At 53.5% G+C, this 13,820-nt stretch overlaps 1 protein-coding gene across 2 annotated transcripts in view; it reads right to left on the bottom strand.

Moving 5' to 3' along the window:
- The window catches only part of osgep (O-sialoglycoprotein endopeptidase), a 173,797-nt gene extending 168,142 nt beyond the window's left edge, over positions 1–5,655 (bottom strand). For both annotated transcript variants that reach the window (XM_085962286.1, XM_085962288.1), the window contains exons 1-2: positions 5,513–5,655; positions 3,847–4,022 (exon numbers count right to left, since the gene is read on the bottom strand). In XM_085962286.1, coding sequence (XP_085818412.1) covers positions 3,847–4,022; positions 5,513–5,651 — 315 coding nt within the window. In that variant the 5' untranslated portion in view covers positions 5,652–5,655. The remainder of the gene's footprint in view (positions 1–3,846; positions 4,023–5,512) is intronic.
- Between the last annotated feature and the right edge of the window lie 8,165 nt (positions 5,656–13,820).

The raw sequence follows: 13,820 nt of genomic DNA, 5'->3' as shown, positions 1-13,820 counted from the left end.
TCATTCATTTTGTTACGAATGCTACGTGCATTCAGATAAAGAACTTTCAAATATGTTTTGTAACACTTAGTTCCTGTTTTTTCCCTTTTTAGTACTTTACTTTTTACTCCATACCTTCTGTCCCTTCCTGACACATTCTGTTTTTTAATTCCCCCACTGCTACCTAAGTCTATGACCTTCTCTGTTGTCATTTCTATTATTTGCTCTCTAGAAACCTCCCCCCCACTAATTAGTTTAAAGCCCTCTCTACAGCCCTAGTTATATGATTCGCCAGGACTCTAGTCCCAGCACTGGCCAAGTGGAGTCCGTCCCAACAGAACAGCTCCCTCCTGTCCCAGTACTGGTGCCAGTGTCCCAAGAAGCAAAACCCATTTCTCCCACACCAGTCTTTGAGCCACGCATTTATCTCTTTAATTTTATTTATCCTAGCCAAATTCGCTCGTGGCTCAGGTAATAACCCAGAGATTATTACCCTTGAGGTTCTGTTTTTTAATTTGACCCCTAGCTGCTCATACTCCTTTAACAGAACCGTCTTCCTTGTCCTATCTACGTCGTTTGTACCAACATGGACCACGACAACTGGATCCTCCCCCTCCCACTGCAAGTTTCTTTCCAGCCCAGAAGAGATGTCCTTAACCCTGGCACCAGGCAGGCAACACAGCCTTCGGGACTCCTGCTCTTGACTGCAGAGAACCCTATCTATCCCCCTAATGATACTATCCCCTACCACTACAACATTTCTTTTTACTCCCTCCACTTGAATGGCCCCCTGTACCACGGTGCTGTGGCCAGGTTGCTCATCCTCCCTGCAGTCCCCGCTCCCGCCCTCACAGGGAGTAAGAACCTCGATCCTGCTGGACAAGAACAAGGGCTGCAGCTCCTTCAACACTACATCCTGGATCCCTGTACCTTCCTCACTCGTAGTCACACCGTCCTGTCCCTGACCACGGACTACATCTGCAGTAATTAACTTCATAGGTGTGACCATCTCCTGAAACATAGAGTCCAGGAACTTCTCCCCCTCCCTGATGTGTTGCAGTGTCTGAAGCTCGGTCTCAAGCTCCATAACATGGAACTTGAGTTCCTCTAGCAGCAAACACTTGTCGCAGATGTAATCACCGTGAGCCTCAATGGGGTTCAACGGCTCCCACATCTCGCAACAGTAACACATCACCTGCTCCATTCTATATAATTAATTTAATTTCTTATTATTAGTTATGAAGACCCTGCCCGGATATATATGATAATATCACACCACTATTCAAGAGGACTTACCAACTTAAAGGTATGAAAGAGAAGAGAAGGAAGAAAACCAACCAACCAGCTGATCACCAAACTCCTCCTTGAATACTGTCTGTGGAGCCTGTTTGGTTGACTCGTCTCGCTGCTCCGCCTCCACAGTGCTGTCTGAGCCTGGGAGTGGGGAATAAAACAGAGCAAAAAACCCACCCTCACCTCCCACTTATCCGAACTCTCCCACTTAGCAAAACTCCAACAGCACTCAATGCACAAAGCACTAGATACAAAGTAAAGCTCCCAGTACACTGTCCCATCAAACACTCCCAGGGCAGGTACAGCACGGGTTAGATACGAAGTAAAGCTCCCTCTACACTGTCCCATCAAACACTCCCAGGGCAGGTACAGCACGGGTTAGATACGAAGTAAAGCTCCCTCTACACTGTCCCATCAAACACTCCCAGGGCAGATACAGCACGGGTTAGATACAGCGTAAAGCTCCCTCCACACTGTCCCATCAAACACTCCCAAGGCAGGTACAGCACGGGTTAGATACAGAGTAAAGCTCCCTCTACACTGTCCCATCAAACACTCCCAGGGCAGGTGCAGCACGGGTTAGATACAGAGTAAAGCTCCCTCAACACTGTCCCATCAAACACTCCCAGGGCAGGTACAGCACGGGTTAGATACAAAGTAAAGCTCCCTCTACACTGTCCCATCAAACACTCCCAGGGCAGGTACAGCACCGGTTAGATACAGAGTAAAGCTCCCAGTACACTGTCCCATCAAACACTGCCGGGGCAGGTACAGCACGGGTTAGATACAGAGCAAGGCTCCCTCTACACTATCCCATCAAACACTCCCAGGGCAGGTACAGCACGGGTTAGATATAGAGTAAAGCTCCCTCTGCACTATCCCATCAAACATTCCCAGGGCAGGGACAGCACGGGTTAGATACAGAGTAAAGCTCCCTCTACACTGTCCCATTAAACACTCCCAGGGCAGGTACAGCACGGGTTAGATACAGAGTAAAGCTCCCTCTACACTGTCCCATCAAACACTCCCAGGGCAGGTACAGCACGGGTTAGATACAGAGTAAAACTCCCTCCACACTGTCCCATCAAACACTCCCAGGGCAGGTACAGCACGGGTTAGATACAGAGTAAAGCTGTCTCTACACTGTCCCATCAAACACTCCCAGGGCAGGTACAGCACGGGTTAGATACAAAGTAAAGCTCCCTCTACACTGTCCCATCAAACACTCCCAGGGCAGGTACAGCACGGGTTAGATACAGAGTAAAGCTCCCTCGACACTGTCCCATCAAACACTCCCAGGGCAGGTACAGCACGGGTTAGATACAGAGTAAAGCTCCCTCTACACTGTCCCATCAAACACTTCCAGGGCAGGTACAGCACGGGTGAGATACAGAGTAAAGCTCCCTCTACACTGTCCCATTAAACACTCCCAGGGCAGGTACAGCACGGGTTAGATACAGAGTAAAGCTCCCTCTACACTGTCCCATCAAACACTCCCAGGGCAGGTACAGCACGGGGTTAGATACAGAGTAAAGCTCCCTCTACACTGTCCCATCAAACACTCGCAGTGCAGGTACAGCACGGGTTAGATACAGAGCAAGGCTCCCTCTACACTGTCCCATCAAACACTCCCAGGGCAGGTACAGCACGGGTTAGATACAGAGTAAAGCTCCCTCTACACTGTCCCATCAAACACTCCCAGGGCAGGTACAGCACGGGTTAGATACAGAGTAAAGCTCCCTCTACACTGTCCCATCAAACACTCGCAGTGCAGGTACAGCACGGGTTAGATACAGAGCAAGGCTCCCTCTACACTATCCCATCAAACACTCCCAGGGCAGGTACAGCACGGGTTAGATACGGAGTAAAGCTTCCTTTACACTGTCCCATCAAACACTCCCAGGGCAGGTACAGCACGGGTTAGATACAGAGTAAAGCTCCCTCTACAATGTCCCATCAAACACTCCCAGTGCAGGTACAGCACGGGTTAGATACTGAGCAAGGCTCCCTCTGCACTGTCCCATCAAACACTCCCAGGTCAGATACAGCACGGGGTTAGATACAGAGTAAAGCTCCCTCTGCACTGTCCCATCAAACACACCCAGGGCAGGTACAGCACGGGTTAGATACAGAGTAAAGCTCCCTCTACACTGCCCATCAAACACTCCCAGGGCAGGTACAGCACGGGGTTAGATACAGAGTAAAGCTCCCCCTACACTGTCCCATCAAACACTCCCAGGGCAGGTACAGCACGGGTTAGATACAGAGTAAAGCTCCCTCTACACTGTCCCATCAAACACTCCCAGGGCAGGTACAGCACGGGTTAGATACAGAGTAAAGCTCCCTCTACACTGTCCCATCAAACACTCCCAGGGCAGGTACAGCACGGGTTAGATACAGAGTAAAGCTCCCTCTACACTGTCCCATCAAACACTCCCAGGGCAGGTACAGCACGGGTTAGATACAGAGTAAAGCTCCCTCTACACTTTCCCATCAAACACTCCCAGGGCAGATACAGCACGGGTTAGATACAGAGCAAGGCTCTCTCGACACTGTCCCAAGGGTTCAGTGTACCTGTGTGTTTCCTCCACTGACGTATAGTACGGTCGGATTTGTCGCGCCTGTGATCAGACGGCCCATCTCGATGTGCCCAATGCAGTGATTAATACCGAGGAGAGGCTTGTTCCAGAGCTGTGATAATGTTCGGGCAACGATCGCAACACAAACCAGCGGTGCTCCCATCCCGGGACCTGCAGCAAGGAAGACAATTAGGAGCACAACAACAGTAAAAATGGACCCATTCCATCGAAGCTGGCAACTTCTACAAGTCAACTCTCAATGAACCAGATCACTTCAGCATATTCACTCTCTTACTGAGGCCCGTCCCTCAACACCCAAACTTTATCAGTGGAGCCCATCACTCTCGGACCCTAACTCTCCCATTGAATCCCATCCTTCACCCACACCGACTCTCCCACTGAATCCCATCCTTCACCCACACCGACTCTCCCATTGAATCCCATCCTTCACCCACACCGACTCTCCCACTGAATCCCATCCTTCACCCACACCGACTCTCCCACTGAATCCCATCCTTCACCCACACCGACTCTCCCACTGAATCCCATCCTTCACCCACACCGACTCTCCCACTGAATCCCATCCTTCACCCACACCGATTCTCCCATTGAATCCCATCCTTCACCCACACCGATTCTCCCACTGAATCCCATCCTTCACCCACACCGACTCTCCCACTGAATCCCATCCTTCACCCACACCGACTCTCCCACTGAATCCCATCCCTCACCCACACCGACTCTCCCACTGAATCCCATCCCTCACCCACACCGACTCTCCCACTGAATCCCATCCTTCACCCACACCGACTCTCCCACTGAATCCCATCCTTCACCCACACCGACTCTCCCACTGAATCCCATCCCTCACCCACACCGACTCTCCCATTGAATCCCATCCTTCACCCACACCGACTCTCCCACTGAATCCCATCCTTCACCCACACCGACTCTCCCACTGAATCCCATCCTTCACCCACACCGACTCTCCCACTGAATCCCATCCTTCACCCACACCGACTCTCCCACTGAATCCCATCCTTCACCCACACCGACTCTCCCACTGAATCCCATCCTTCACCCACACCGACTCTCCCACTGAATCCCATCCTTCACCCACACCAACTCTCCCACTGAATCCCATCCTTCACCCACACCGACTCTCCCATTGAATCCCATCCCTCACCCACACCGATTCTCCCACTGAATCCCATCCTTCACCCACACCGACTCTCCCACTGAATCCCATCCTTCACCCACACCGACTCTCCCATTGAATCCCATCCTTCACCCACACCGACTCTCCCATTGAATCCCATCCTTCACCCACACCGACTCTCCCATTGAATCCCATCCCTCACCCAGGGATTCTCCCACTGAATCCCATCCTTCACCCACACCGACTCTCCCACTGAATCCCATCCTTCACCCAGGGATTCTCCCACTGAATCCCATCCTTCACCCACACCGACTCTCCCACTGAATCCCATCCTTCACCCAGGGATTCTCCCACTGAATCCCATCCTTCACCCACACCGACTCTCCCATTGAATCCCATCCTTCTGCCTCTCCAAGTGGAGATTCTTCTAGACGAGTAGATGCACAAACTTTGGAATATTCCACTAGACGAGGCAAATGTCAACTCTAGAAGGAGCTCTTACCTTTTGTGTAAGCAACACAATCGATCTCCTCCGGCTTGATGCGTGCCTGTTCCAGGGCCTCACTGGTGACATCAAGAACACAGGCTTGGTGGTGTTTCGCAGTGTCCCTCGGGAGGAACCCTTCAACAAAGGATGCCATTAGATTCCAGCCTGTAACTCACTCCCGGCTATCTGTTACACTGCATACAATCCCCCGAACCCCTCGATTAGATTCCAGCCTGTAACTCACTCCCAGGTATCTGTTACACTGCATACAATCCCCCGAACCCCTCGATTAGATTCCAGCCTGTAACTCACTCCCAGGTATCTGTTACACTGCATACAATCCCCCGAACCCCTCGATTAGATTCCAGCCTGTAACTCACTCCCGGGTATCTGTTACACTGCATACAATCCCCCGAACCCCTCGATTAGATTCCAGCCTGTAACTCACTCCCGGGTATCTGTTACACTACATACATTCCCCCGAACCCCTCAATTAGATTCCAGCCTGTAACTCACTCCCGGGTATCTGTTACACTACATACATTCCCCCAAACCCCTCAATTAGATTCCAGCCTGTAACTCACTCCCGACTATCTGTTACACTACATACAATCCCCCGAACCCCTCGATTAGATTCCAGCCTGTAACTCACTCCCGGCTATCTGTTACACTGCATACAATCCCCGAACCCCTCGATTAGATCCCAGCCTGTAACTCACTACAGTACCAGGTACCTGTTATTATTCTATATATGAACCCCTCGATTAGATCCCAGCCTGTAACTCACTACAGTACCAGGTACCTGTTATTATTCTATATATGAACCCCTCGATTAGATTCCAGCCTGTAACTCACTCCCGGCTATCTGTTACACTGCATACAATCCCCCGAACCCCTCGATTAGATTCCAGCCTGTAACTCACTCCCAGGTATCTGTTACACTGCATACAATCCCCCGAACCCCTCGATTAGATTCCAGCCTGTAACTCACTCCCGGGTATCTGTTACACTGCATACAATCCCCCGAACCCCTCGATTAGATTCCAGCCTGTAACTCACTCCCGGGTATCTGTTACACTACATACATTCCCCCGAACCCCTCAATTAGATTCCAGCCTGTAACTCACTCCCGGGTATCTGTTACACTACATACATTCCCCCAAACCCCTCAATTAGATTCCAGCCTGTAACTCACTCCCGACTATCTGTTACACTACATACAATCCCCCGAACCCCTCGATTAGATTCCAGCCTGTAACTCACTCCCGGCTATCTGTTACACTGCATACAATCCCCGAACCCCTCGATTAGATCCCAGCCTGTAACTCACTACAGTACCAGGTACCTGTTATTATTCTATATATGAACCCCTCGATTAGATCCCAGCCTGTAACTCACTACAGTACCAGGTACCTGTTATTATTCTATATATGAACCCCTCGATTAGATTCCAGCCTGTAACTCACTCTCGGGTACCTGTTACTCTATATATAAACCTCCCCGAACCCCGCAATTAGATTCCAGCCTGTAACTCACTCCCGGGTATCTGTTACACTACATACATTCCCCCGAACCCCTCAATTAGATTCCAGCCTGTAACTCACTCCCGGGTATCTGTTATTCTATATGTAAACCCCACCGAACCCCTCGATTAGATCCCAGCCTGCAACTCACTCCCAGGTAGCTGTTATTCTATATATAAAACCCCCAAACCTTTCGATTTGATCCCAGCCTGTAACTCACTCCCGGGTATCTGTTATTCGATATATTAAAGCCCCCGAACCTCTCGGTTAGATTCCAGCCTTTAACACACGCCCGGGTATCTGTTATTCTATATATAAACCCCCCGAACACCTCGATTAGATTCCAGCCTGTAACTCACTCCCGGGTATCCGTTATTCTATATATAAACCCCCCCCCAAGCCCTCGATTATAAACCCCTCCCCAAGCCCTCGATTAGGTTCCAGCCTGTAACTCACTCCCGGGTATCTGTTATTCTATGTATAAACCCCCCAAGCCCTCGATTAGGTTCCAGCCTGTAACTTACTCCCGGGTATCTGTTATTCCACATATAAACTCCCCGAACCCCTCGATTAGATTCCAGTCTGTAACTCACTCCCGAGTATCTGTTATTCTATAAACAATCCCCCGAACCTCTCGAATAGATTCCAGCCTGTAACTCACTCCCGGGTATCTGTTACAATACATACAATTCCCCGAACCCCTCGATTAGATTCCAGCCTGTAACTCACTCCCGGGTATCTGTTATTTTATATATAAACCCCCCCGAAACCCTCGATTAGATTCCAGCCTGTAACTCACTCCCGGGTATCTGTTATTCTATATATTAACCCCCCGAAACCCTCGATTAGATTCCAGCCTGTGACTCACTCCCGGGTATCTGTTATTCTATATATTAACCCCCGAACCCCTCAATTAGATTCCAGCCAGTAACTCACTCCCGGGTATCTGTTATTCTATATATTAACCCCCCGAACCCCTCGATTAGATTCCAGCCAGTATCGCACTCCCGGGTATCTGTTATTCTATATATTAACCCCCTGAACCCCTGGATTAGGTTCCAGCCAGTAACTCACTCCTGGGTGTCTGTTATTCTATATATAAACCCCCCGAACCTCTCGATTAGATTCCAGCCTGTAACTCACTCCCGGGAATCTGTTATTCTATATATTAAGCCCCCGAGCCCCTGGATTAGATTCCAGCCTGTAACTCACTCCCGGGTATCTGTTATTCTATATATAAACCCCCCGAACCCCTCGATTAGATTCCAGCCAGTAACTCACTCCCAGGTATCTGTTATTTTATATATAAACCCCCGAGCCCTTGGATTAGATTCCAGCCTGTAACTCACTCCCGGGTATCTGTTATCTATCTATCTATCTATATCTATAAATCGGTCGATCTGTCTGTCTGTCATTCTCTCTGTCATCGCCTGTGTGTCTGGTGGGCTATGCGCTCGAAAGTTACAGGGCGTACCTACGCGCGCGTTACCTCCAAAGAAAGCTTACGCTTCCGAGACGGTTTTAAGCGTATTTACGTTTCGGCCGGGCTAAAATCGCGCCCGCGGTATCCCAAAAACCTTCAACATTCCGCTCATTAGCATCTCATTATCCGCTCATTAGCGACAGAGTGACCTCGAGGTCGACCAATCGTACGGCGGCTTGCTGCCGCGTGCGGCCAGGCCAATCGGTGCGTGTGTGGGCGGGCCTTATCGTTCTGAACCGAGGTGAGTCGCCGCCATCTTGATTCCAAACTGTTCCCTTCTTTTTCCCGCTTTCTGCGTCTTTAAAAAAAACGTTGCTTTTAAAACACATATTGTTTTTAAAAAAAATGATTTAGAAACAAATTAACTTATCTAATCTCATTAATTTTCCTACCTTTCCCCGTTTTTCCAGGTAGGCCTCAAAGCCTTGGCTTCTCCTCCGCACCCACGCCCGAGCTAGGCACCTCCTGGCCCCACTCGAAGGCTGCAGGGGCCGGCCTCAGCCCAGCGCCGCTACCTTACTAAAGGGTGCGCGCGCAGCAGGAGCTGAGGCGCGGTGTCTCTCTCTGGCTCAGCCGGGGGGCGGGGCTTGCTGAGCGTCAACGGTTACCCTGGCAACTGGGCCCGCCGGCCGTCTCGCACAGCCGCAATCGGCGGTCTTCACCTCGGGGGGGGGGGGGGGGCGCGACCCTCGGGTGCGCGCGCAGCAGGAGCTGAGACGCGGCGTCTCTCTCTGGCTCGGCCAGGGGGGCGGGGCTTGCTGAGCGTCAACAGTTACCCTGGCAACCGGGCCCGCCGGCCGTCTCGCACAGCCGCAATCGGCGGTCTTCACCTCGGGGGGGGGGGGGCGCGACCCTCGGGGGGGGGGGGCGCGACCCTCGGGGGGGGCGCGACCCTCGGTGGGGGGGGCGGGCGTGGCTCGGCCGTCTCTCAGAGCCGCAACCGGCCTCGGCCGGCGGGGGGGCGTGGCTCGGCCGCCGGCCGTCTCTCACAGCCGCAATCGGGCTCGGCCGGGGGGGGGGGGGGGGTGGCGGGGCTCGGAGAGCGGGGCTCTCGGCCGGGGGGAGCGTGGCTCTCGGCCGGGGGGGGGCGGGGCTCGGAGAGCGGGGCTCTCGGCCTGGGCCCCCCCCCCGCCCCCCCTTCCGCCCCCCCCCTCCGCCCCCGCCCCTTCCCCTTCCCGCCCCCCCTTCCCCTCCCACCCCCCCCTTCCCCCCCTCCCTTCCCCCTCCCTTCCCCCCCCCCCTCCCTTCCCCCCCGCCCCTTCCCCCCCGCCTCCCTTCCCCCCCGCCCCTTCCCCCCCGCCTCCCTTCCCCCCCGCCCTCCCTTCCCCCACCGCTCTCTTCCCCCCACCCGCTCTCTCTTCCCCCAGTCGCTCTCTCTCTTCCCCCCAGTCGCTCTCTCTCTACCCCCCAGTCGCTCTCTCTCTTCCCCCCCAGTCGCGCTCTCTCTCTCTCTCTTCCAACAACAACATGCCCTCGAAAAAGCCTCGGCACCGCCGGGCACTTCAGCAAGTCTATATATAAAGCGGTCGATCTGTCTGTCTGTATTGTATAAACTCGAAAGTTATAGAGCGTACCTACACGTGTGTTACATAAAAAGAAAGCTTACGATTCCAGAACCGTCATAAGCATATTTACGTTTCGGCGAGACAAAAATTGCGCCCGCGGTATCCAAAAAACATTCAACATTCCGCTCATTAGCATCGAGTGACGTCGAGGTCGACCAATCGTACGGTCGAGCGACCTGACGGTCGACCAATCGCTGCGTGGCGTGGGCGGGTTCCTGGCGCGTGCGGGCGGGCCCTCCTAGAGTCGAGTGACGGGACGATTGACCAATCCTACGCTTCGGTGACCTGACGGTCGACCAATCGGTGCGTGTGTGGGCGGGCCTTATCGTTCTGAACCGAGGTGAGTCGCCGCCATCTTGATTCCAAACTTTTCATTTCTTTTTCCCGCTTTCTGCGTCTTTAAAAAAAAAGTTGCTTTTAAAACAGATAGGGCTAAAAATTCAGTTTGGGGCGCCCAGCTCGCCTGGGCGCCGGAATTACCGCTGCGCGCGGAGCCACTTGCGCCATCGGGATATTCAGTTACTGCGCCCCAAATGGAAGCGGGCCGCTAAACGAGGCTTCCCGCGCTCCGCTTGGGGCGCTGAAACTGAATATCGGCGCGCAAAGGGCCGCAGCACCACCCGCTGCGGCACGGCACGGCACGCTGCGGTACTGCAGGCCTTCCTCCCACTGTTAAGGGGGAGGTGCCTGCAACAGCGCGATCCCCGCTCGCGAGTGCCGGCAAATGAGCCCGGCACCAAGGAGAACTGCCGGGCTCTCGGGAAACAGCCGGCAATGCCGCGGGGGGGGGGGGGGGGCGGGGTGTAGGAGGCCGGGGATGGAGGTGCGGGCAGGCGGCCGCCAAAAAAGCGGCCGGCCGCACCGCCACCTTAACTAGCGCCACTACTGCCACAGGTTGGCCCCTGTGTACCGGTCGCTATTTGCGGCCGGCGCTGAAGAGGCGGCCGCGACCTAATATGGCGTTCGGGGCGGTAGCGGGGCGCTGCGCACACCGATGACATCATCGGTGGTGGCGCAGCGCTACAGGCTAACGCCGCCATTAGCGCCCCGCTAAATATCGCGGTGGTTGTGGCCAGTGGCGCAAAAGCCTCTGAGTGGCCTCTTTGGGCGCAAACTGGTGGCGCAGGCCACTGAATTTCTAGGCCATATTGTTTTTAAAAAAAGTTAATTACTTTCTAAATCTTTTATCTAATCTCATTAATTTTCCTACCTTTCCCCGTTTTTGCAGGTAGGCCTCGAAGCCTGGGCGTCTGTTGCCAGCCATGCTGGACCCTAGGCAATTGTTTTGTGGCAAGCTCCTCCCACCCCTCACCACCCACCCCCCCCCCACTGGGCCTGATTCCGAACCAACGGCCAGCCATCTTGGTAAAGGCTGTCTGGGCTTACTGCAACCTCCTCGTGCTTCATTCGGGGGGGGGGGTGCTCGGGAGGGGAGGGGGAGCGGAGAGGGTTACCCCGGCAACCGGGCTCGCCAGCCGCAATCGGCCGCTCAGGCCCAGGCCCGGAGATCGGGAGGCGGAGAGGGGAGGAGGGTTACCAAGGCAACTGGGCCCTTCCAGCCGCAATCGGCAGTCTCAGGCCCGGTCTTGGGAGGGCAGGGCTCGGGCTCACCGGGGTGCTGCGCTCGGCATGTCAGTGCGTGGGGCGGCACGGAGCTCAGCAGAGCCGTCGCCGGCAGTGGGGAGAGGGTCTGCTGGCTCCCCCACTCCCTTTCTCCCCCCCTCCTTCCCCCATCTCCTCCACCCCTCCCCTCTCCCCCTCCCCTCCTCTCCCACTCCCCCCTCCCCTTCCCTCCCTCCCTCCCCCTCCCCTCCCCCCTCCTCTCCCACTCCCCCCCCTCCTCTCCCACTACCCCCCTCCCCTTCCCTCCCTCCCTCCCCCTCCCCTCCTCTCCCTCCCCCTCCCCTCCTCTCCCACTCCCCCCCCTCCTCTCCCACTACCCCCCTCCCCTTCCTACCCCCCTTCCCTCCCCCCCCTGCGACCTTCCTGTTCTATATGGCTTAATAATGCCAGATCATGTAGTGCAGTTGTCTTCTTAGCTATGGGGTGCTTAAAAAACTGAACTTTAAGACAGGGAACTAAGGAAAAGAACAAATTAATTCAGTTTTAAATAGTATTTAGGAACAGTTAGAAATGAAGTGATCCATTTCAAGTATGAAGGAACTCAGGTGTCTTCCAGGGAAGGTCTCCCCACCTTGTGGAGCTGGAGGCCCCAGCCGGGGACTCGGCCTTTCTGTCCCTCCCTCCCCTCGCCCTCCCTAGCGCCTCAGGCCCGGACACTGAGCCGAGCCCCGGGACCGGGCTGGTGGGGGGGAAAGGCCGAGTCCCCGGTCGGCCCAGTCCTCGGCTCCTTCTGCTGTAGACCCTCCTTAGTTGGTGACAGCAGAACCAGGTCATCTGCATAGAGGAGGAATTTAACCTTGGATTCATGTAGGGTGAGGCCGGGTGCTGTAGATTGTTCAAGTAGTTTTGCCAATTCATTTATGTAAATATTAAAGAGTGTCGGTGAGATTGGCGAGCCCTGCGTCACCCCCCGCCCCTGTGGGAAGTATTTTGTTTGTTTGTCTCCAATTTTAACTGCACATTTGTTGTTTGTATACATTGATTCAATTACATCATATGTTTTTCCCCCTACCCCGCTTTCGATAAGTTTCAGGAATAAACCATCGTGCCAGATGGAATCTCTCTCTCTCTCTCTCGGTCTCTCTCTCTCTTGGGGACTCGGTCTCTTTCTCTTGGGGACTCGGTCTCTCTCTCTCTCTCTCGGTCTCCCTCTCTCTCTCGGTCCCTCTCGGTCTCCCTCTCTCTCTCGGTCTCTCTCTCTCTCTCCTGGTCTCTCTCTCTCTCTCGGTCTCTCTCTCTCACTCTCTCTCTCTCACGGTCTCTCTCTCTCTTGGTCTCTCCCTCTCTCTCGGTCTCTCCCTCTCTCTCTCTCTCTCTCGGTCTCCCTCTCTCTCTCGGTCTCTCTCCCCTGGTCTCTCTCTCTCTCTCGGTCTCTCTCTCTCACTCTCTCTCTCTCACGGTCTCTCTCTCTCTCGGTCTCTCTCTCTCTCGGTCTCTCTTTCTCTCTCTCTCTCGGTCTCTCCCTCTCTCTCGGTCTCTCTCTCGGCCTTTCTCTCTCTCTCTCGGTCTCTCTCTCTCTCTCTCCCTCTCTCTCTCTCGGTCTCTCCCTCTCTCTCGGTCTCTCTCTCCCTCGGTCTCTCTCTTTCTCTCTCTCTCTCGGTCTCTCCCTCTCTCTCTCTCTCAATTCAATTCAATTCAATTCAAATGCTTTATTGGCATGAAAGTTTACAGGGAACCATATTGCCAAAGCTTACATAACAAAAAGTACAGTTTTCCAACATTCCGTAGGTGTCAAACAATTTTGACCTTCGTTGGGTACAGACAGTATTAATTTAAACAGTCGTTGACCCTCGTTGGGTACATTCAGTATTAATTTTTAAACAGTCGTTGGGTACATTCGGTATTGATTTAAACATTCTTAATGTTTATATATGCTATGGGTGTGCTCGTTAGTCCCTCACTGTTCCTCAGGTTGTGACATGTTGTTACATATTGGGCACCAAGGTATGGTCTGTCTCCTTCTCCCAGGGCTAATCTTAATTTTGACAGGTCATCCAATTCCTTGAAATCTGGGGTTGTTTGGCTGAGCTTGTCAAAATATATGTTTCTTGTTTTGTTGAATTTTTCGCATTTTAGGAGGAAGTGCATCTCTGTCTCAACCTCGCCGGCCAGACATTGATCACATATTC

Source organism: Somniosus microcephalus, chromosome 20, assembly GCF_052327205.1.
Source record: "Somniosus microcephalus isolate GS21.2 chromosome 20, FLI_Smic_1.0, whole genome shotgun sequence".
NCBI classification, from domain to species: domain Eukaryota; kingdom Metazoa; phylum Chordata; class Chondrichthyes; order Squaliformes; family Somniosidae; genus Somniosus; species Somniosus microcephalus.
The sequence above is the reverse complement of the archived record's forward strand: the minus strand, read 5'-3'. Positions and strand labels throughout refer to the sequence as shown.